Source organism: Syngnathus acus, chromosome 15, assembly GCF_901709675.1.
Source record: "Syngnathus acus chromosome 15, fSynAcu1.2, whole genome shotgun sequence".
NCBI classification, from domain to species: Eukaryota; Metazoa; Chordata; class Actinopteri; order Syngnathiformes; family Syngnathidae; genus Syngnathus; species Syngnathus acus.
In genome coordinates, this window is record NC_051100.1 from 11,568,662 (window position 1) to 11,593,540 (window position 24,879).

At 43.6% G+C, this 24,879-nt stretch overlaps 1 protein-coding gene across 1 annotated transcript in view; it reads right to left on the reverse strand.

Moving 5' to 3' along the window:
* Window positions 1-24,879, reverse strand: part of arid5b (AT-rich interaction domain 5B) — a 55,477-nt gene that overhangs the window by 10,108 nt on the left and 20,490 nt on the right. The window contains 5 exon segments of the mRNA XM_037272776.1: window positions 166-218; window positions 3,391-3,742; window positions 3,745-3,765; window positions 4,341-4,450; window positions 13,179-13,409. Of these exon segments, the coding sequence (XP_037128671.1) occupies window positions 166-218; window positions 3,391-3,742; window positions 3,745-3,765; window positions 4,341-4,450; window positions 13,179-13,409 (767 nt within the window).

Consider the following 24,879-nt stretch of genomic DNA (forward strand, 5'->3'; position numbering starts at 1 on the left):
GTTTAAAAAAGTTTTCCATGTATGAAGCAAATTGCTGCCATGCCAGAGGAAACAAAAAAAGTTCAATATCGCATTCAAGTTGTAGTGTGTGTAAACGTTTGCGTCATATCATGAAATGCGGGCTTGGCTAGGGGTGAGTCTACAAGCACATATGTGAGCACTTACCAGCTCGTATCCTCCTAGCTTCTGAGCGGCCTCGAACATGGTCCAAAGGTTGACTGCGGACGGGGTTGGGGGGGAGGCAGACAAACAAGGACAAGTCAGCAAAGCGGGGAGATGAAGTTCCACAAAAACAGAGAATCTCAACATCACTAAATGTAGAAAGGACAATAATTCGGTAAAAAAAAAAAAAAAAAGGTTCTCGTTATATATTCAAGGTGTCATGTTATACGTCTCATATTTAAACGTTTCACATTTAAATAGCTTCATAAAATATTAAGACTTTTGTCGTGATTCACGTTTCTATGACCTTGACAAAAAAATGAACATTCTTCAAAGCCAAACGGAAGAATATTCCAAACAAGATGGCAGTTTTACAGCCTTTTTTTTCCCCTCATTTGAATGCATTTAACCTTCTTTCACTTCTAAGACTGTTAACACTGCGGGAAGAAAAAAAAAAAACTTACGAAACTTGTAACCATGTGGGCAATTTAAGGCCAGAACAATGCTTTTACTTCCCGCCGCTCGTCGACTTGATTGTGTGTGCCGCTTTCCTTTCAACTTGTCAAATCAAGTCAAATGATGCCGTGCGCTGTCTGGATCTAATTGCAGGGGGAGATTTCCCTTTGAAACGAGGCCAAGCGAGAAAGTAGAAGAAGCGGCCGCGCGCATGATGGGTGTTGACTTTATTGGAACACGCCGAAGGAATGTGCGGATGACATATTCCTGCTCGGGCCAAATGAAAAGCAGCAATATTGGAGCCTGAGCGCGATGCGTACCATGCGCTGAGAGGACATCAAAGTGTGTGTGATCAGTTATTCAAGTCAATTATCAATTCAAATATTGTGGCCGCCATTCTCTGATCAAAATTTTATTTGGCGAAAGTTTTCCTGTTTCATGTTTTATGCTGCAGCGCCCCCGAGTGTCAACTGAAATTGAAGTCAAAGTGCTTTCAGGGAATTTTCAGAGTGAATGTTTTGTAAATCATCATATTACGTTTGTATTTACATTTTACACAAGTTGGAATGGCAGTTTGTAGAACAAAATAATGCACTAAAGAAAACAAAACAGGACTTCTGAAAGGCTGCTGCTAAAAGTGCTTGGCCATTCTGGTCTGGCCTCTTTCCTGTTTGGAACATGATTGATTTGCAAGCACAAACAAGCTAATGCGTGATATCACATTACAAGTATTGCGCAACATGTCTAAAAATGGCCTCAATGGTGGCTTGTCTTTGAAAAAATTCGGCCACAATTTCTCCACTAAATATTTGTATTTGCTCGCTGCAACAATAACACCACTTAACATTTTTATTTGTGGAGCCAATAAATACACCCCCTGCCCCAAAAAATTGAGTATCACGATGAAAAAACTGAGGCTTCGCTGGGAGGAGAAATCCATCAAAATTCAATCTGTGCTTACAAAAAGCCTTGCATTTGTCAAAATGACATTTTCCTATCTACGCCTTTGACAGCATTGATTTTTTTTCTTCCTTCTTTCCTTGTCGCCGCGCCGGTTGGAATAACAAAGGCTGACTGGAACGTTTCCGTCATCATATTGTCTTGTGCGACTGACTGCATGATGGATTCTTTAAGCAGCTTGTTATGCAGCATCTGTAATGACCACGTTGGACCCACGGTCGGCTCCATCTGCTGTGTGTGTCAAGGCACACGCGTCTCTCTTTGGTGTCGCGTCATTAGCAATCGCTTCTCTTGATTCCCTCGCCAATTAAACAGCAACACAATGCGTCGTCGGGGCAACACAAATTGGTACCCGTGTTGGCGGTGCGATCGCCCGATATAGGGTAGCAGTCTTCATTTATAGCAATGAAGTTTATGAACAAAATTGCACCTGTTGCTGAATCTCACCTTTCATTCATAAAATGAATGAAAATGATGAAAATGAAAGCCCGACATGATGATCAGTTTTGAAGGACAAAACAAAACCATTTCAAAAGCTCAAGAACAAAAAAAGATGCGACGGCAGCCATCAAGTCTCAAATAGACGGAATTCGTTCTCGTCTCGCTGCGCTGGAAAATAAGAGATCAGCGGCCGACATGTTGAATGCATTTCCGAATGCGCGAGAGACCCGTAGACGCGAAATTATTTTTTTTTTAAAATAACATAGCAACGGTTGACTTTAGCGCGGACGAGGCGGAATGACAAACGATGCGCGTTGGGATTCTTTGGAGGTAAATCACGGACGGGGAAGACGCCAACAAGGCCGACATCACTCAGCCATCTGTCGCCGAGCTCGCTTCCATACAAGCAATAGTTTCTTGTGATCAGCGGCAGCTGCACGTCTTTGCGGCGCGCGTCTAGAGGGAAGATTGTGGCTACAAAGGTTGCGACGTAATCATTGGCATTCATTGACATGGGATTCCTTTGCTTCAAAACCTCAACGTGTAACTCTGAAACCACACAAAGATTGGCAGCATTAATCAGAAAAGATCATCTCACTTGACAATCCGACTGGTGGCCAAATCTTGTGCTCAAGATCGGGAACAATATCAGGCTTCTTTCTACAGAGCCGATCATCAAACTTGGATGCCAGTTCAAACTTGAACAAACGTCCTCAACCTGGAAATAACTCCAGTTTTTTTTGTCAAACTCCACTTTGAGTGTCACAAAGATATTTTTTTTTTTGGTACAAATGCAGTCGTTACCGCCCTCTAAATGCAACTCGACTCATCTGGCGAACGTCCTCTAACAGCGTCGGAAGAACACAAAGACGACGAGGCGTACATGTGGCGCTGATGAGAAGACGTCTAATCTATATTTTGGTCCATCATGCGGGTGGCAACAGTCTCGCGTTTGTTTTGCGGGCCGTTTGATGGGGAGGCTCCAGAGAGAGCTCCTCGCCTCCTTTGTCAGCTTTCGTACCACATTTGCATTCGTTTCGTGAGGCGTGCACCGAATCGAGCGCTTTTGAGTCTTTCGACTCGTGACTGTCGTACCAAGGTGAACTGCGGCCGCCGCTTCGTCTCACCTTGAAAATGAAGTGGGCCTCCTTTGCTACAACAAAAATGTTTGTGACCTGGGTAACGTTTTTGTGAATACTGTATTTTGGAGCTAACGTTCAGTATGGAAGTGAAGTAAAGTAAAGAAAGGGGAAGAGGACGTCAAGTAACCATCTGACAAATAAAATGAAAAAAATGCCAGGAGCAATCAAGAAATGGAGTACGATGAGGTGATGAAGTGAAGCAACCAATACAAGCACGTGAGTGACTCACTCTGTTTGAACCCCAAGAAGGGGATCCTCTCGATGGGTGTGTCCCTCTTCTTCATGTACTTGTAGAGCTCCACCAGGAAGGCCTGCTCGTCCTCTCGATTCTCCTCACTTGAGGCCATCGCCTCCGCCGCCGCCATGTCAGCCGCCGCCATGTCGGCCGCCGCCGCCGCTTCCTCCTCATCGTCCTCCAGCGAGGAGGACGAATCCCTAACCTCTTCCTTCTCACTCCTCTCCTCCACCATTTCCTTCGGTTGCTCCTTCTCCTCGGGCGGCGCCTTCCTGCCGAGGCCGCCGCCGGCTTTGTGTTTGGGGGCGGAGCTAAGATTGACGGAGCTCAACTTGCCATTGGCTAATGCTCGACAGCTCGCTTTAATCTAAAAGGGCGACAAGGACAGCGGTCAGGTCGCAAGTTCGGGAGTTATTATGTCAAACAATGAACAATGTTGGTAATTTTAATTGATTTATTATAAGTAATAAAAAAATATTAGTAATATAATATACTATTTTGTAAACCATACACTGAAAATGTGGTTATTTTTTAAAAATATTTGGCAGCATAAACATATTGACCAAATAAAAAAATGCATTTAATAAAGAAAATTAAAAATAAATCTACTACAAATAATACAAAAATGTAGAATTTATTTATTTTTTTGTTAAAATAAAAAAATTATATATTTTATATCCGATCCACGGCCATTGTGACGAGGTGACCCTTAAAAACGAGTCGCTTAATTTCTTTGTTGTATTTTCATGCGGTGTTTTCCTCCGCACCGATTTTGGGCCAGCGCAGATGAAGCGCAGATTAGCTGGATAGACACCATTGCTGCTATCAATTTAACCGCTCAAGGTCGGCAGGATAACGGCGGAAGAGGAAAAAAACACACACAAACGTCGTTTCTTGTGTTTCTGAATGTCATAATGATGCGTGCATTGAAATGAGATGAAAAGTGGTGCGTCTACCTTGGGGTCCTGAGCCGTGACCAGCGCACAGCCCGCGGAGTCCCTCCTCTGTGAGATGGACAACTTTTTCTTGCGGGGACGCCCCTTTAAGTTGGGAGCTGAGGACAAAAAGACCACATCAAGGGTTCAACCTCAAAAGTCTCTCAGTCATAAGTTGCGTCATGAACATATAAAATGCGTAATTGTGCCTTATGACGGTGTGTGTCTTAACCCCCATTGACCCGCATTGCGTAAGCGGGCCTGTCCCCATTTTCTTCCCCCGCCACGCACCACGTAAGCGCACAATTACGCCACGTAACACGGCGAGCGAGGCATTGATTGAGCTATACAACAACAACTCCAAAAACGAGGCCGCCGTGTTGTGTGGCCAACAAGTGCTGGGTTACGTAAGGCCAGCGGCCGTCCTATTGATTCACACCCACATTAAGAGCGCGCCAGGAACATAGCAAAGGTTTTAAAGCACCTCGAGATGGGGTTTTTTTTTTCCTGCCACCGGATGTTTTATTTTCCTTCAAAGGGTTGTTGACATCTACCACTAAACGGCAGAAGCAGAATTTGTTTTGCACACTCACCACTTCCTATGTCTCCGTCTGCGCTTTTTATGCCTCACTGACCTGACCACAAGACGATGACTTATTACATGTTCATGTGTGACACTGCCAAGGAGGACATGTCCGACCTATCAGAAGCCAGAAAAAATCCGTAAAAAGGCGCAATAACCAAAATAAAACATGCTACGAAGCATTCCAATTCGCACATTTCTGTTCCATTAACAGTGTAGGTGTGTAACGGCGTAGTAAACTGAGGCCTTTTGTCATGTTTTGCCAAAGGTGGCGGCGGTGTCGTAACACTGTGACCCGGCGTTTGCGACACACCCCGCCAGCTGTACTTGTTCAACACAATTGTAAACCTGCCTGTCGCTTTTGACAAACAATCCGTGTGGCCGCCGTGAGCCAAACGGGCCAAAGGTGAACACAGAAACACGAGCGCGAAGAATTTCGCAGTAAAACCGCAACGTACGAGTGTCGCCGTCAAACAGCGAAAGGGATTTACTGAGGTGGCCGTTTCATCGCCTCTCAGCAACATTCTGGAGATTTGCCAAAATTAACACACACCACCAGAAACACGAAAATGTTTGAGCACTGACAGATTTTATGCCTACTATATGCTCACCTCGCTAATATTTCAGTTTCCGAGCGCATGTTTGACGACATGCTTTCAAGCAGGTGGCCTTAAAGCACAGCTAACGAACAAGTGACCCACATATATGTTATGAAAGCAACTGGAAGATTGCCTTTGTGCGTGTTTATTTACATTGTAAAACATACGAGTGACTCAGCTCAGTCGATAAGGTTCATGGAGATTTGTCAATGAAATGGGACGCGCCCACAAAAAGGTGTTTTACAACAGGTTATAAAAGGTACATTGGGATATAATTTAAAACAAACACAAAATAGCACAAAAACAAGAGTGTGGTCATCATGTTGGTTGGTTTGGAGATGCTTGCTAACAAGCTAGCTACGTGAGTAGCCAACTATCTGAGTGATTTTAGCCAACTAACTAATCACCTAACTGCCTAGTCACACTTGGATACTAAAATTAAATGTTTTTTTATTTGATTGACACACAAAAATAACAACTCCCATTTCTGGAAGTCTGCTGTGAATATATCAAGATGGCTCCCAAACATGAGCATTACGTACTCAAACACGCTGCATCATAACAATGCCTTCTTGACTTTAGTGCCAGCTGCGTCGGCCATTATGCTCACATTATTTTCTGACTTGGTTGTGTAGCATTCGAGAGAGGAAAAAATAATGCCTGCTTATTTGTCTTCATCGGGATTATTTCTCACATTTTCATGTCAGGAAAAAGACATCAATTTGAAGCGTATTTTGCACATCTATTTGTCTTTAGTGTACGGGCTGTGGGAATTGCAGTCGTATTTGTGATTAGGAAAAGGCGGGGCAGCCCCCCCCCCCCCCCCCCACACACACACACACTAGCAGCTCATTACTACGCACGGTTGTATTCACACGCTATTATCGCAAACATTCTGTCAGCTGACAATTATCAATCAGCGTCAGAAGGCAACCATTGCCACCATTGCCATGGTGATGAGCCCACATCCCAGCAATCAGTTAGCCTGGTGGATGAAATGCAATATATAAATATAGCCGACTTGACTGCTATCAATTACTATAACTATGATGATCAAACAATAATAATAATATGAATATTGGTGTGAAGAGTGTCCAAAATTAAATTCAAATTATGATGAGGATGATTAAGTCTTGTGCAGGCGTGCCTAATGGCCCTTCCATGCTGGTCTATGAAGAGGAGTAAATAGTCCTCTCATCTGCACGCTGTCTCCCACACTTGTTGTGACTCAGTGGTTCTTCCCACTCACGCTCGGCATCGACCGCCGTTACAAACACACCAGACGCCTTTGCATCCAAATTCGCCCTCGTCACACATGCCATGCAAATTGCCAACTTGAGCCAAAAATAACCGCTTCCACTTCATGTTGATGATGTGCTAGCTTGTAACGAGGACAAGAGCGTCACAGCTGTTGCCATGGCACCCCTCTCCCCTCTCCGTTGCTACTAAATAACTTAATGATTAAACTTAATAACTAAACATACTAGCTAGCATCCTTCTAGCTGGACAACTAGCTAGCCAACTAAAATTTCAAAATAAAATTTAGGAGTTCAGGAAAACACACACACATACACACACACACGCACACACAGCAGATCAAATGAAAGCAATTTAGCAGACAGCGCTTCAGCGTGAATTTCTCTGCCTTATTAGGGAAAGTCATTTGGGAAGGCGAGCCAGAGAAAATAATGAAAAAAACAAACGATGAAAAAAGGAGTTGTGTTCTTAATTCATTAGTTGTGCGCTGTTGTGTGTGCTCCCAATGGGCCGGGGGGAGCGAGAGAGAGAGCGAGAGAGAGGCAACATTATGCTTTCATCACTGCAAATGAAGCAAAACTCTGCTGTTCCAGGAAGAGCCAATTAAGCCCCTCAAAGAAGTTTATTATTGCCAAGGATTAAAAAATCATTCTCATCTGATTCATTGGCGCTCCGTGAGTGTGTGCATGTGTGTGTGTGTGTGTGGGGGGGGGGGGGGGGTGTCTTGTGAAGGCTCAAGCTAGGAAACATGACAAAAGATTATTTCCAATGGAATTGGGACAACAGAGCGCTGAAAAAAAGTGCTACAATATGGCATTAAACCCAGAGGTCCTGGAAAAAATAAAACATCTCATAAAGCAAACAAAACTCGCATCTCACGGGATACCAGCAAAAAAGATTTCTGCAACGAATGCTTCGTCAAAGAGAGTTTATTTTCATAGTGATAAAGATCACTCTTTTATTTAACCTAAAACTTATTTTAACAGCAAGCTAACAAACCAGCAAACTTACAAAGTAGACTGCAAAGCGTTCCAATTTACATATTTGTGTTGCATAACCGGTGTAGGAATGTAACTCCGTCATAAACGGATGAGTTTTGTCACGTTTTCACCGCTTCTATTGTTACCGCATTGCCCTAATATTAGAGGACTTTTATTTATTGCTACATCTGCTGCTCAACAACAACAAGTAAATATGTGAAGGTGTCAGCCGAGGAGCTCCTGACAAGAATAAACAAACTCCGGCAGCGTTAAAACGTTGCGTAACGCGCGGCATTTGCTAAAACGGGATCACCTTCAAAAGCGCTCGCACATCATTGATGCCGACAGACTGCGGCGAACGCTCGCTCGCTCACTAGGACTGCGAGCTGGAAGGAAAGATTTCAATTTGGCTTTCCGAGAGAGAGGGGAGGGGAAGGGGGAGCTATGAAAGGGAGCGGTGGATAAGCTTCAAGGCTTATCCTATTCATTACTGGAGGAGAAAGAGAGAGGGGAGGGGGGAGAGAAATCTCAGCATCGACCTATAAATAAATGAATGGTGGGATAAACACATCAATAAAACATATGTACGTATTCTAATAGATCACGCTCTAGTTACGCTTGATGGGATGGAGGCGACCCAATGAGCCCAATCACGGCGACGCCATCATTGCGGGAAAAGGCTGAAGCGGCGGCGCCTATAAATAACAATCATTGGCTCCATAAAATAGGCCACAGCATCTCCCGTCATCATGTTTGTCTCTTTACGCGCCAATTTATTGGACTCTGTAGGGGAGCTTATTTATAATTCATTAGAAAGGAGCCATTTTTTTTTACGGCAAAACAAGCTCATCTTGTAATGACTGGCGCGTTTGCGAGCACTTCTTAAAAAGCCGTAAAACACCGGGAGTGATTTTTCCGCTGTCATGTAAAACACGTCGGACGGCGACGCCGGAAGTACCTGCGAGAGAGCGAGCCTCCACCTGCACGCCGCAAGCTCGTCTTTAGTGAGTCAGTCACTTCAAGCTGCTACAGGCTCGTCTGGTATTTATCTTCAAGAAAGGCGGGCAGGGGGTTATTTGGGAGATTGCGTCACTTTGATTATTGCAAAAGGAAGACTCGCCCCGTTTCCTTTTACAGGAATTGCTAAAGGCCATGAAAAATTGTGATCGAGCATGCCAAATTGTTTTTTTATTAAATTTAAATATGAGGCAAATGTGACCTCAAAAACTGTATGTGAAAGAATCACGTCGCCAAGAACCCTGATTTTAAGTAGGCCTGCTGATCATCTTTTTTTTTTTTTAATTCTTGGAAGTTGTATGGGTTACTCCATGACAAACACGGTGAACATTGCGGAACGTGTGTGTCGGAATCCAGGAAGACTTGACGTTTTGAAGTTGACTCTTCTTCTGTCTCATGATTTGGCCCTTTCGGAAGGAACTTTCTGAGAATGTTTTTTTTTTTTTAATCATTTTCTGTTAGCTTGTTTTTCAAAATTTCAGACTCTCATGACCAATAGTTATCTCTTTTTCATATCACCACCAACAATTGCGTCCGTCTCAAGTCACCACATACGCATTTTGTTTCTGTTTAAGTGGACGCCACTCCAAATCGGACACGTAAAAAATGTTTATTAAGATTTGAGCGAAAGTGACAGTGCCGCGTGCCAGAACTTTTGCTTCCAGAGAGTCCGTGAAGACACCACGAGGGAGGCCACAGCTGCAACAACATGTGACAGCGATGACGTCAGGACATAACAGAAGGTGTCTTACATTCGATAGTGTCGTCTACACTGATGACAAAGATGATCATCGCACAGCTGTAGTGATGAAAGGATATTGAGCACACCGAGGTGCAAAATATTAGAAACGGCTCACGGTGCAAACCGAACATTGTTTTTAAGTGAAATGGCTGACGAGTGTTTAGGAGGGGTTGAAAATGTGTTAATTATATTTGAATATTTTACATTTAAAAAATAAATAAAACATAAATTAATATTCTATGTTTAACTAATGTTTCCTTGTGGCATTTTCAATCCTTTCTATTCATTTTCTAATATTGGCCCGCCATATTTGAATATTTTACATTTAAAAAAAAAATAAAACAGAAATTAATATTCTATGTTTAACTAATGTTTCCTTGTGGCATTTTCAATCCTTTCTATTCATTTTCTAATATTCTTGCAGTCACTATTTTTACACTGACCCAATATAGCCTCATTTAAATGTAGCTTGTTACATTTTGATAATAGAACAAAGTGAAACCCAAACATGAAAAATGAAGCAGAAAAGTGAGCGGAAACACAAAACATGAGTCACTGCCAACAAATTTTGGCCACGAGTGCACTCATAATTGTTTGCTGAAGAGGAAACACAATGACACGTTTGTTGTCGTTTTGGCAATGGCGGCTCGTTCAATGACCGTTGATGCAAAATAAAATCTTCCGACGCAGTTGCAAGAATCCGATCCGCCGACAAACTCGCAGATTTCATTTCACGGCTCATGTTGTGGATGGAAAGAGTGACATCATCCTGCAAGTTCATGTTGAGCAGGAGTCAATGTTTTGTTTTGGGGTTTTTCTAAGAGGGGGGGGTGATCTCACAGAGTGAAACATGGCCCATTTCTGTGTGTTTTTTCCCCTTCGCCTCCTCCTGGCACATTCTAGTGCAGGAAGATTTATGAAGCCAAAGCGTGCGCAGGTTGTTTTTCATCCAGCGAATGGCGACAATATTAATCTTTAAGGCAATAAAAGGCCTTTACGCTCACCCCACCCCCCGTGCAAAGATTAGACCGGAGATCCCTGCTTAATAAAAGCCGAGCGGCGATGACAGAGTTTTCCAACAAACAAACACATTTGAAATATAGAAGTTGTATGCGGCCGCCGACAACTATATTAGAGCTTACGTACAACGGCAAGTTGTACTCCCCTCTTCTCTTCCCCTCCCCTCCTGGTTGTGATTGCCTGGCTCGCATGTGTTGACTTAAGCCCGCAGGAGAGTTGGGTTTCTGACACAAGAGGGGAACGAAGGGTCAGCACAACTCCAGGAATTGAAGGAGGTGGGAGAATGGGGAAAAGTCTAGCTCATAATATTTCCCCTGAGAGTCGGCGACAAGCAAAATCCAGGCGGTCTCCGCCGCATGCGTGCTTGAAATGCTTTCCATTTGCCTCCACTGACCGCACCGTCCCTTGGCCGCGTACTACAAATACTTTGTTGATTTCATTTTCTTTAGCTGATATTTCAAACATTTGACTATATTTCCAACAACTTTTTACTTGTACTCCCTACAATTGAAAACTAACATCTGTACTTTGTCAAAACATGCTGGTTGCCTTTACAACTTCCGCAGATGACGACATAAAAAAAAAAAAATACTATCGCACAGTACTTAACTGACAGTTGCTTTGTCTTTTTTACTCCAGTATTTCTGCACTTAAGCTTGGCGCACACCAGGCCCACTCCACCTATTTCTGTTGTTGCAACATAGCCTTTACGCCACTTTTCTTTTCCCACACACGACCACCCAATTGAAAACTTGCCCTCCGGCGTGAGCCAGCGCGGGTGCTGTCAAATTCAAGCAGGCAAAGAATGTGTGCTTAGAATTATACATTATAAACAATAACTGTCACTCGTGTCCTCAAGTGCAAGGGGTGAGATTGCGAAAAAATAAAATACACTGGGCCTCCACTGACTGTCAAGCTGGCCAAGAGCTATCCCAGATGACTTTGGGCATCAGAAGTGGGTACACCTTCGATTGGATGCCTGCCAGAGTTCTTGTCCACAAAACAAGCATTCGCACTTAAATTTAGGAAATTGACTGGACTTTGGGAGGGAGCCGAAGGAGGCAAACTCAAGCGCAAAGCTCTTTAAGCCTGGATGGAAGAAAGTCACTTCCTCGGAAAAGGCACATTAGCAGCAAGCGGTCTTGTGCACAAAGATCCAGCAAACAAGTTGCAGTTGCAGTCCAACACACAAAGACAGAACCAGAACACGCTTTGCTTAACAATGGTTGGAAAACACAGGCTTGAAACAAGTCACTTTTCAAACAATCTCGTGTGTGTGTGTCTGTGTGTGTGTTTGCGTGGTGGCTCTCAGGACTTCCCGCTTCGAGTGCTTTAAAAGCCTGAAGAGCAGATCATGTCGGATAAAAAGCCTGATGAGCAGCCCTCGCATCACCCCTCCAGCGCCAACACGCTACAGTACGCTAGCTACAGCGGCGAGCGTTTAACACCGCAGTAGCACTCGGATGATCGCTCCAAATTCACTTTGACAAATGGGAATGAATCACGGCGTGTAAATAGAAATCAAGAGTGAGCCGCCACCGCCATCGCTTATATAATCAATGCGTCGCCTGTACACCTCCTGCGCCACTGTGATGAATCTAAAAGCGAGCCCGCCAGGAATAAACTCAATCGCATCGTCTTTCTTTCTTCTGTTGACTGTATTTCACATTGCGCTTTTTTTTTTTTTTTTTTGTTTCATCTGGCTGACCAGCTGACGCGCACAAGCCTTGCTGCAGAAAAGAGAAAAGTTGATTATGTCACAGCTGGACGCCATTACGCCGGCGCTGGTATTTATCCGTATAAACGCAGATACAGAGCCAGGAAATGGCGGCTTGTGATTGTGCAAAGCTCACAAATGTGCTTAAAATAATAAGCCGGATGCCCTCGGGGGCCCTTGGCAGCCTGATGGAAATTGTGTTGCTTGTCAAGCACAAACAAGTGACTAAAGAAAATATAGATGGCGTGCGCATTGGAGGTTAGAAGAAAAAAAAAACGGCGGCTGGAAATACAGCTTTAGCGGCATCGAGCCAAACAGCGGCCACGGGATGTTGGCTGTTCCAAAAACATATTTGCCTTGAAAAAATAAGCCAAATTATGGAGAAATTTAATAAACTGCCCTCACGTTCCACAATTCTCCACTGATTCAAATCATTCCAACTTCAAAAATGTTCAACATAACCAAAATTTCCACTTCCATCTAGTATTTCAGTTTGACGTCACATGCGATTGCTACACAGCGGTGACTTTACAGGAGCTGAAGCTGTTATTTTGAAAGTGCCCTCGTGCAGCCACGAATCACACAATCAAATTGTTACTGCGTGCAGAAGTTCAGACATGTTCCGGCACTCCGAAAAATTCCAGAGCACAACGCTTTAGGATAGGTGAGGCTGTTCAAATGGAGGTCGCTGCTCACCCCGCCCGCCCCCTTGCCTTTCAGATGAAATACATCCGAAGCCTCACTTGTGTGAATTATAACTTACACTGAAATGTTTACAGAATTAAAAGGAAATACAAATACGTGTTTAGTAATAATAATAAATATAGAAAATAATTACAAATTTAATAATAAATTGGAAATTTAAAGAAAATTTGTCAAAGTCTTTGGAACAATGAGCAAAGTTTGAGAGTGCGTGTCCAGCACCAACTCACCATAGTGGTCGCAGACGCTTTCGTTAAGCAGCAGCGTGGGATGCTCAAAGGTGTCGCGGCAGTAGAGGATGCGCGTGTGGGCGCCCAGCGTCGCGATGCCGCCCAGCGCCAGCACCGTGTGGTTGAGCAGAAGCGAGCCGGGCTGCTCCCGCAGACGCGCCAGCACCGAGCGGTAGCGGCAGTACTGCGGGTAGCTCAGGACCAGCACCTTCCTGCCGTCCTCTTCCTGACCTACACAAACGAGTAAAAAGGGTTAGCAGGTCCGGCTCGCAGTGGGCAGGCTCAGGTTCGAATCCGTAGTCCTCTGTACTTTCACATTCTTAGTACGACCTGTGATCTGCAATATTTGCTACATCCTGGTGTAAAGTGTGCTGTAATTTCTGCTCCTTGGGGTGTTGTGACGTAAGCCACAAAGACATCTGGAAAGTGTTTGAAATTATGGGGAGAAAGAAAATCCAACACCAAATTATGTTTTTTTTCCAACTGAAGAAAAAAATGTTTCTGCCTTAATGATTTAAACACACAAATGGCCATCCAGTATGAAGAAAAGTGTTCATTTTCAATATGAGTCATTGAAACTTGGGCCGACTTGACACGACACGGTTCAAGTCCTTCAATTCAAATTTATCACCATATGGCCTGGATAAAAAAAAAAGAAAAAAAAAGATACGAGTCACACAAATATTGCAGCGCATATAACAACTGACTGACAGGCTCCATCAACGAAGGCGTTGCCATTTAGACGAGATAAAAAGTGCCAACCTTGTCACCATAGCCAAAATTAAGAGATTTGAACCCAATCTGACCAAGACTATCATCCAAAGCGTCTGTGACCTACTATGAACGCGCCATTAATGAAAGAACAGCAGACACGCAAGGTGTGCCGCTTGAGTCATTTTCTGTGAAATAGAATCCGGCACGATGAAAACACGATAATGGTGCGAGGAAGCACAAAGTGGATTTCAGTCAAAAAAAGAGATTCATGCGTGTGGTGTATTTAGTCCAGCATTTTTTTTTTTTTACTCTGTTCCCTTTTGTGCCTCGCCATGCATGCGCATTATTAGTCACACCGCTAATGCTAATGAGAAAGGACGCTTTACGCCTCACCATGAAAGAACTCATCTCGAAACGCCCACACGACAAATGCAAATATAATTAAAATCGGATCACATGTGAATATATGTATATTTAAATATATAATTACATGCTTAGCTGTATCTGCGTTGCCCGGCCAACACGCATGTCATTAGCATGCAAACGTTAAATGGACGTTTCCTACATAATGGAATCCATCAGCACGTGTTGAAAATAAGGACAAGGGTCTTTTAAAAAACATACTCTGTTGCTTTTGTTAAAATGCTGGCATAGGATCAGAACGCACCAAATATGCGTACAAATGCAGGTCCAATTGTTTGTCGGTTTTAAGGCTTGCTCTGCTCGTTTTGCCCCAGCGTGCAAAAGCCCGACGAGTGGCTTGGCGAGGTCGAGGCGGGCGCTCGGGAACGCAAATATGAATAATTCACCGGCACCCGGCCCCGCTTTTATATATAAATATATGTCGCCCTTGGACATGACATTCAGGGGGGGATTTCCGCGGCAGACTTGTATTTCGGCAGCCGAGTCTTTCTTAATGTTAGAAGGCTGATGAACATGTGACTGAAATTTTTTTTGTTGGTTTTTGGACATTTGCAGCAGATGCATCCGTGCCTTTCTGCCTACTTGCATGACAACCGCCACAAGCAAAACTCTTAACTGACAGCCCGCCTTAAAAGCCAGTCGTACAAATTGGCTAGGGTTGCCATAAGTGCGTGGCAAATGACTACTTTTGTCTAAATGAAGCTTTGTTTAAATCATGTTCCAATTTGCAATGACACCGCGCAGAAGGCGGATTTATGGCGCATTATTGCAAACATGCATCGTCTAAGCCTCACATATTGCGCTTCTGACACAGTTTTTGCTCGCAGGTACGACAGCTGCTTTGTTTTCAAATGTCACCATTTGGATTGTGTGTGTGTTTCTCTCTCTCTCTCTCTCTCTCGCTCGCTCTCTTTGTCCCGCATTGCACTTGATTACATTCAATTTGCAGAGCGCGCCGCAGGGCTTTAATAAGCATACAAAGGCATTTGCCGAGGCCCGCGCATTTGTGCGCACTTTTGAAATTTCCCTCTTTGTTCTTCCGGCGTGACCTTCCCCAATTAAAAGCCCCACGTGTTTCTCTAAGCGTTCTAATTGGTCGCGGCCTATTTTGCCAACATGACCTTGTAAACGGCGCTGCCATCGGGGTACTAACAGCTCAGATTTTGGGGGTAGAAGGATTGGGCCTGACGTCAGCCATACAAAGTTCAACCCCAAATTACAAGCCCAATGTTTGTGACAACTTCTCTAGATTGCTCAAAGATTTTTTCTTTGGCGCAAAAGATTGCCTTCGCTCCACATTTCCCAGGCTGGAAATCATTTCCAACAATGAAGAGGACGAACATTTTGCATGAATACCTCCGAGCGCTTTCTGTCGCTTTCCTATGGCAAGTCCCAGCAATGAAAATTCACTTTGGGGAGGTTATGAATAATTTGGAGGCTTAACTGTACACGCTGAGGATCCCTGTGTGAGGAGCTCCTATTAAAATAGATATTAAAAATATTCAAATGTGCTTAAAGAAATTGTGCGCGTGCATAAGCAACACACATTGGGCTTTTTTTGTGTGACGCACACACTTGTACGCACACAGGCACGTCAGTATTGTTATTTATTGACGGCACACACTCTCTGATTGATGCTGTTTTGTTTACAGCGCCGAGTCGCTCTCAATTAGCCCAACGTTCTGGTACATTTTGTCTCATGCCAGATTGTACAAGCTATGACTCATGCAAATTTAATGAATTTATTTCATTGCTTATGTAACGACGCCTTCGTAGGAGAAATTGTCATTACCGGCCCCTGGGCCTCTCTTTTCTACTTGCATGCTGACAGATGCACCCCCTCCATCCTTTCCTTTGGTCCGCTTTTGATGACTGCAAAGCCAAAAAGGCAGAAATTATGTCGCCATGTCGTGTCCATACGTGTGAGGGAGAGGAGGAGGAGGAGGAGGAGGACGCTGAGTCACACACGTGTTCGATATTATGAGAGGAGGCTAAATGGAAAGCGGGCGAGATCACTGACAGGAACAATTTTTGGAAAAACATGTCAACCAAAGGATACTTGGATGTTTCTCATCCAAAAGAACAAAAAGAAATATTTGGTTTCAAACATATTTTGTTACATTTGTTATCCAAGCCAATCTGACCCGCAAGATGATTCAGTTGACATCTTTCAAGAGTTTAAAACAGGTCAATTTGATCTGGTACAGAACTGATGACCCGGCAGTGACATAAGAGGCTTAAAAGAAGGGCCCAATTGTCCCATTAATAGACTTGGGTTTTTTTCTGGGATTTTTCTTTTCCCCACAAAACAAATACTTCAAAACGATTGCTTTATTCTTGTGGTTAAACACGCAGTGGGTCGCACTGACCCAAGCGTGTTTGTGGCATACCAAAGAAACAAAGAGGGCAAAGTATTTTTTTTTCTTTAGCAATCTTCGAGAGGAACCACCAGGAGAATATTTTGAAGATGGCGTGAATGCAAATCACAGCAGCCGCATGCATCGCTTTCACTCATTTTGTTGTTGGCACTTTCGAGCCATATTGTTCCAATGCGATTTGTCCAGCGATCCCGATTGCGACTTCAGGAGAGGAGAGAAAAAAAGCACGTCTGCCAGTGTGACACGAGAGGGTCACGTTTGAATTGCTAGCACAATCGAGACGGGACTCGTTTGCTTTCACATAACGTAACTTTCTTTGGGACCACGCCAAAGGGACTTGTTTTTTAAATAAATCAGTTACACACCAAAGCACTACGGTTTGATTGAATTGTGTACTTCTGCCACAACATACTGACGTCTGTAGCTAATGACTTTCAGGAGGTTTTGATTATGAGGAAAAATTGGTCATTGCATGCTTAAAAGAAGAGCAGAAACGTTTGCTTTGATTGCAGACTGGACTTCAATGTGATTACCTAACATCTTTACATGCTCGAATATGTCTTGTATGTTCCATAAGCTATGACGGGCTCATTTAGTTGTGTTTATGAGCGTGCCGCTTTTATGTCATGCTGCCAATTACATAAGCTCGAAATGTGCGCTAACGTTCTGTCTCGTAGAAGCTAATGTGGCTAATGAGAGGCGCTATGCTGTTTCAATGGAATGTGACCAAGCGGCGTGGTAAATACGCTAATGTCAAATGTTTGATCAAAAGAAACTTATGTAAGCATGAATCAGGCCTTGAGATTAATTTAGTAAGACTGAATTGTCAGAGCAGAATGAGGATTACCAGATAGACCCAGTTAGTCAAGAGGTGTCCCGGCTAGCCGAACTTGACACTGCATGGCTAACTGGACAAATTCATTGTGTAGGTACAAGATGTGAAGTAAAACAATGTTGTCACATAAAAAATGGTGACCAATCTAAATTTATGTAATTAATGAAGTAGTTAAGCCATCAGTTGTAAATGCTTTGGACAAGTAGTCCAACTTAGTTTGTTAGTTTGTTGTCGACCACACAAGTCAGTCTGCGTGCATTGTACGAATGAGGGAGCGTGGATCAATTGGTTGCTGTCACGGTGTTCTCATTTCCTTGACCTTGCCACCCCATAAGAGAAAAAACAACACGTATTTGTTTTGGAAGGGAAAAGCCTTTTTTGACGCATTCAGAAGTGTTAGTGAGAAGAATCAAGATGTTTCTTTGAAAAGCGATATAACGCGGCCCAATATGTTGTCAGGCCGATGACAAGGAAGCAGAGCGCCATCAAACGCTGCGCCTGTCACAATGCTTTAAAACAACGTCTCATCCATACTGCGGGTTTTTGGGGTTTGCGAGCTGGTGAATCCCTGCAGCTTGATACCACACAATGAGAACTGGGCCCAAATTTTCTCTCTTCTGATCAAACTCTTATTGTGACCAACTGTTCGAATGTCTTTTCGCAAACCGATTATACTCCCAAATTTGAGCTTGTGTGTGTCTCTCTCCTATTATCCCGTGGGGTTATTCTATGCTGCAGGCTGTGTCGAAAGCTATTTTTCCTCCCTGATGTGCCTGTCATCGATTGATTTGACCTCCTTACGCCAGCGCTGCAATGGTTGGCGAGCAAAACAAGCGCTGCTTGGTTGCTCAGGCTGCCAAGTCGACGTGGTCTTAACGCATCCCGCTCGCTCAGACGAGTTTAAGAGACTTTTTATTTAAGTCGACCTTCAAAGAACTGACAAGACAAAACGTCTGACTATTATTATGCTAATGTTAGTTCCTCGTGGGTGGAATTTTGAAATGGCTATTTGCAGAGCCCCGTCAATGCAGCGCTTCAATATTTGTGCAAGGGCTGTAATGACACGCCAGCGAGTGGTTTTGTTGTATGTTAGAAAACAATATATCATAGATTTTTTTTTCCAGGAAAATGAAACAAGTTTGTACCTTTACACCCGTTAATTCTGTGCAAATAACAGATTTATTTAACTATATTTATGTTCAAAACAAGCAGTGGGAACTCAACAAAAAACAAGCTCAAGAGGTAGAGTTAGATATTTGTACGCAGGTTTACTATTGCCAAAACAATCATGAACTATAAATTAAATTCAATAAAATAATCCATCCATCCAACCATTTTCTGTACCGCTTTGTCCCCACGGGGATCGCGGGCATGCTGGAGCCTATCCCAGCTGTCATCGGGCAGTAGGCGGGGGACACCCTGAACTGGTTGCCGGCCAATCGCAGGGCACACAGAGACGAACAACCATCCGCACTCGCACTCACACATAGAGGCAAATTGGAGTGTTTAATCGGCCTACCAAGCATGTTTTTTGGGATGTGGGAGGAAACCGGAGTGCCCGGAGGAAACCCACGCGGGCTCGGGGAGAACATGCAAACTCCACACAGGGAGGGTCGGAGGTGGAATCGAACCGGCACCCTCCTAACTGTAAGGCGGACGTGCTAACCAGTGCCCCACCGAGCCACCCCAATAAAATAATCATAATTAAAAAAAAAAAACATTTGTACATTTTAAAAGGAGTTTTTGTGTCATCCTAGTGACAAACAAATTGTCAGGAAAAAGAAGCTGTAACACGTTTGCGCTTGTCCGGGACAGGTTTACGATGGCGGCGGCAAAGCTGAGGCAGCAGAAGCCTCGGGTGTCCCCTCAGCCCTCCGTTTTTAGTGCAGGTTAGTGCGGGTCAAGCTTAAAAAAAAAAAAGCCTGTCATCCGTAAGCTCCCGCAATGCGCCTTGACGTGTCGTACGTTATGCTTCCCTCTACTCGTAAAGACTTTTGCCCTCCTCCCTTGTCTCGTTGCCAGGAGCCCGAAGGTTTCTCAAATTTGTTAAAGGGGACATAGTATGGAAGATTGACTTACAAATTAGCGGAGTCTCTCAAACGTGTGTGTGCGTGCGTGTGAGAAATTAAACAACATCAAAAGTTTTCGGTTTGTACAAGGTGACTTTTATGGATTTGAAACAATCATTTGTGTTCTAGAACGGATTATTTGTACAATGGACATTTGTACAGTTGTAGAGAACATTTCAATGGGGAAAGGGTGTTCTGTGATTTGAATAATAGGAAAGAAGTAACAAGTGACGGCAAAGGTGCGTATTTTTATTGGGTTATTTAAAACAAATTCAATTCCTGCATGTTGTTGATTTCCGTTCCCCATTTTATTTTTAACTGAAGCCAAAAGTGGTCATTATTAACACTCCACACACATTTGTGTGAATTAAGGCGCCAGCATCTGTGGGTGGGGGGAGGGGGTGGGGGGGCTTCTATTGAACGTGATGCGCCACCAGACATGCAAAAATGCACTCATGCCGATAACGAGTGTGTTTAAGCGAGGCAGCAAGAGCCCTCCACGCATGTAGGTTCCTGTTCTTAATTACAGCATAGCGCTAAAGTTATCCCGTTTGTTTCAGCACAGGGAGTAGAACAAGAACAAACAAGAAATAATCTATAATGTTTGATTGCGGCAAATGAAGAAAATTGAACTTGATTTGATGGCAGAGGAAAAACACAGGCATGAAAGGTTGCATGTCAGCAGAGGAGAAAGGAAGAAAAGACACGAGTACTTTTCCTCCAGTTGATTTATGTGATTCTATTACATTAAACATTCTTTCCCCCGAGCGGGCTGGGCTCCCTAGCAACCGGCGCTGGCGCTGGCTCTAATGTGTCTGGCGCTGGGCCAGCCCAACGCCGCCTCGTCTTATTGATTGCCACATTGAAAAGTTTGCATTTAATAGGCCCTGTAATACACACAGGAGTTATTCAGCAAGGCTTCTTCGCCTGTCAGATACAAGGAAGAATAAATTAAAAATCAAAACAGAAATAGCTTCTTTTTTTGGCAGGGAGGGGAAAAAGAAAACCTAAAATGAAAACACAGCTGCGTCAGCGGAAGAGATGTTGTTTTGGACAAGCTCAAGGGGGATGAAATCGCTTCTTTGTTGTCGGCTTTTGTGTAGTAATGGCGAGGACCATGTGTTTTTTTTTGTCGCCTCCTGGCTGGGGCAGAACGACTGCTGAGTTTGGAAGGGGTCAATCCGCTTATAGCACGCTCACTTGTGCCAGAGTAAAAACAAGCTGGCCTGAATATGTGCTAAAATACCACAGGGCGCAAACTGTAATTAACTTTCTTGAGCGACGCTTTCGGAGCAGACCGCCCACATCCCACAGAGGGCGCTACATCGGCACTCACACGTTTGACATATTTGGCACTTTTTCAAATACGCTAAGTCAAGAATGAAACAAATCCTACAAAATCTACTTTACTTTCAACATATTTAACGTGTAATGTTTCAAATATGCACATAATTATCATTTTCGCTGCTATGTATCCTGACAGCCTCGCAAAAAAAACGTCAGGGGAAGAACTCACAAGAAACATGTCTTACCCATTTCAAAACGCAAATGTCGGCCAATCGGATGTGCCGGACGATTAATCGGTCGACCCCTGATTGGACTCTGATAACAGGTAGCAGACGGCAACAAGTAGCGCAAACATCGTGATGCGATTTTTGCAATGCGAGCCCGACGGCATTACTTTCAGTCAACAGCTCTATAGGACGAAAGGGCAATGCTCTGACACGGATGAATTATTAAACTTCATTCCTATTCCAGAAATGCGATATTAATAACAAGAGCGTATTTAGACTAGTGGGGGCACATTGAATATTTTGCTGCAAAGAAAACACTTCTTGAGTTCCCCTTCAAACTTTGGTTGGTCTTGTACAAACACCCCTCAAGGAGACAGTCTGTCCTCGTCTTTCCGTGCAGGTGACGATATCGGATCTCTCATTTGTCGCGCACAAACTCAATTGAGCAGCTGTGATCGGACATCTCGGAAGCTTGTCAGCATGGCGAGGAGATTCCCCGCTCGGCTTGGCAAATTATCTCTTGCCTCCCCCCCAACCAGAATATCAGACATGTTCGCCTTGAAAACGCTTGTTCAACAGGACAGCAAGTTCCCATTCGAGTACTGTTAAGAGAAAGAATCTCTTATCGGGAGGTTAGGAATTAGGTCAGATGAGGAACGACATGCCATCGGAGATCAAAGTTGCCGTGTGTGTTACCTCGAAGAGGGGGCCCCCCTCATTACCAGCGCAGGCCTATTTCGACGGGCGCGCGAGAGGAAACATGACAAGGAGAAAAAAAAAAACAGGAGGAAGAATAACACTTGAGGCTATGAGACTGGCTTCTTTCCCAGCGTTAACTGGAATGAGAAAGCGAGAGGGCGAGGAATTTGCTTTATGATTTGTGGGAAATGCTAAAAAAGTGAAAATGCTTCAGTCGCCGGTTTGGAGTTGGGTTGGCAACCCGACGGGTCGGAAATGTTCGATATTTTCCTGAAGAAGATCTTCCATGATGTCATGGGTGGAATCTTGGGGAGTTTCTAGCATGATCCAAGCATCCAATCAGATGGCTCTGATATCACAAGCTGCCATATCTGCATCATTAAAACAAAACATCTAATTTTGAGAGGAAATGACCATTGTTAATTGTTCATTTCTTAATTGTGTTGATATTTTGATAATAAACAATACATACAAAGAAAACAAACTTGGTTGCATGTAACTCCAAATGTTGTGAATTTTTAAAACACAAATTTTTAAAATAATGACTGAACAGTTTCATTTTTGCAAGCATTTCCCATTTGCGTTTATTAATTTTTTTCAAGTAGTAATAAATGTCGGAGTATCTAGACAAGCGCTGTTATCCTTACTTAATATTTGAATGCAGCATAGCAATTCTCAGTTTGATACGAAGTGGACTATTAGAGCGCCATGACGAATGTAAGCGCCTCTCCCTCTGTTTTGCGCGGAAACAAACAAGCTGTAATGTGAACCCAACGAGAAGCATTTTCCATAATGACATTCAGCGGCAACACTCAATTTAAAGTGTGTTTATTTAGCTGGAGGACTTGGCAGCGCGCTACGGCAAATGGGCCGACTTTACACAACAATACGCCTTTAACACAGCTCGTCAATTTTCCCGTTCACGCGCCGTCTTGCATTCAAAAGTAAATTCCAGAAATATAAATGATAGCGTATCTTTGTGTGGCTATTACACGTCGGCACTTGAGAAGGAGGAGGGAGGGGGGGGGCCTGAACGACCTGCTTTTCAACTGCGCCTCATTGCACTGCCTTCATTGTTTTGGCTCAACTGATTTGTAATTCTTTTGGCACGGTAACCAGTAAAACACATAGCAAACTTGAGCCTGGAGAAAAGAGTATCATTATTGGTGGTAATACCCCCAGCCCACCACCACTAAAGTGGGAGTTACATTCCACACTAGCCTCTGAGCTATAATATTCTACTTCCTGTTTTCAATGTTCTTTAGTCTAAATTACACAGTCAACCTACATGGAAGGCCACCATCTAGTGGTCAACAGTGAAATTCCACCCCAAAAAAACAAGTGGCAGGACAATACAGAGAACTGAAGAAAAATCTGGGAATATGAATACAGACCCGCAATGGGTTCAGGAGATTTTTGGGCTACATTTTAAATCATTTGGAAAGCTTGCATTTTGCGCTACTCGTTTGTGTAGCAACTGGATGCAGACAAAGTCTTCAGAATCAGAATCAGCTTTATTGGCCAAGTTTGTGCATGCCAAACAAGGAAGTTGACTCCGGTTGATCTCAGTCTCTTTACAACATTTAAGTGACTAACAACATTCAGGCTATAAATAGCCAAAGGGTGGCCAGTCAATATCACGCCTGTGAATGTGTAAGAGTCCGCACTGGAGGACTGCACAACATTGACATTGGACCAGTAAGGCAGTGCTCATTTTCCAGAAGACAAGGTCATGGATGTTCTTGCTTTGAGGCTAATTGTGGCGGCAGCGTTGATAAAGCAGACTTGTGTAATTTGTGAGTGTGTGTGTTCACACTCTGCTCCCGATTCAAATGAGATTACACTGCATTCCAAATGATTATGGAAATGACATCTTTATCTGCTTTTGCTGAATAGTCGAGGCAAATGAGGCAGAATTAGTACATGATTTTGAGCAAACCTCTCAAAGTTGTCAAAAATTAAAACTTCAAATTATTACTCACTTCACTGGTTCTTTTATCTCAAACAAATTATTTTAGGTTGCATTACCTGACATGTTTCGGCTTGTACTTCCTTCCGCCTTCTCTGATGAATAATTTGTTTGAGATAAAAGAACCAGTGAAGTGATTAATAAGTAAAAACAAAATGAACTTAGTTCAAATTATTACACGCAACATAATTTCAAAACATTTGATGGGTTGTAAATGCTGAAAAGATGTTGAATTGTCAGCATTTAGGAGGTCGCATCATCTGATATCAAAAGTTACTTTAACTGAAAAGATCCTTTATGCTTGTGAGTTTGTTTGTGTTTGAATGTCAAAACAGAGCTGCTGTATGAAAGGGGCCTGCCACCCTCAGAGCCTTTGGTTCTCAATAGGGTTGGGATCAGGGGAGGATGTGGAGCCCACACGAGTTACTCGGAGCAGTCAAGGATACAGAGCTAATACAGCATCTGATTCAAATTCACTCAAACTAAAGTGCAAGTGTTGCTGGTGACTTGCGCGGGATGCTCCGCCCACAATAACTTCAGCAAATAAGCTTGACAAGTTAGCGTTAGCCATCTGTCCTCTATACCTGCTTTGGATTGGCACTCTTTTTTGGGCTCATCTCCAAGCAGGAGTTTGTCAAAAAATGAGGTCTCACATTCAAATTCAAAAAGTGTTATTACCTTGTTTATTTTGTCGTATTCCGCGAAATTCCGACAGCCGGAGCCGTCCGGAGAGGGCAATTGGCAATACATCAGCAAGATCCGATTTCTCAACCTGTCAGTCCATTTCCGTGTTATGTACTGGGCCGAGGAGCAATTGGCAGACGAGAAGGCATTGAGCCAGTCTCCCCAGCACCCGCCTCCCCAGCAGACCCCACCCCGCCCCTTTCTGTCCTCCTCAGCCATGACTCAAATGAAAGCGGCTGAAGAAAAGAGGGGGGGAAAAAAAGCTAACTCACTCGCCTCACTCACTTGATTAAATGTGCTGTTGCGCAGGTGGACTTTATGTTCCAGTAAATCAATCCCATACTATTGTTTTTTTTCTTTTTCTTTTTTTTTTTTTAGTTCTTGCCGTCAGATGATGCACACAACAAAGCGCTCTC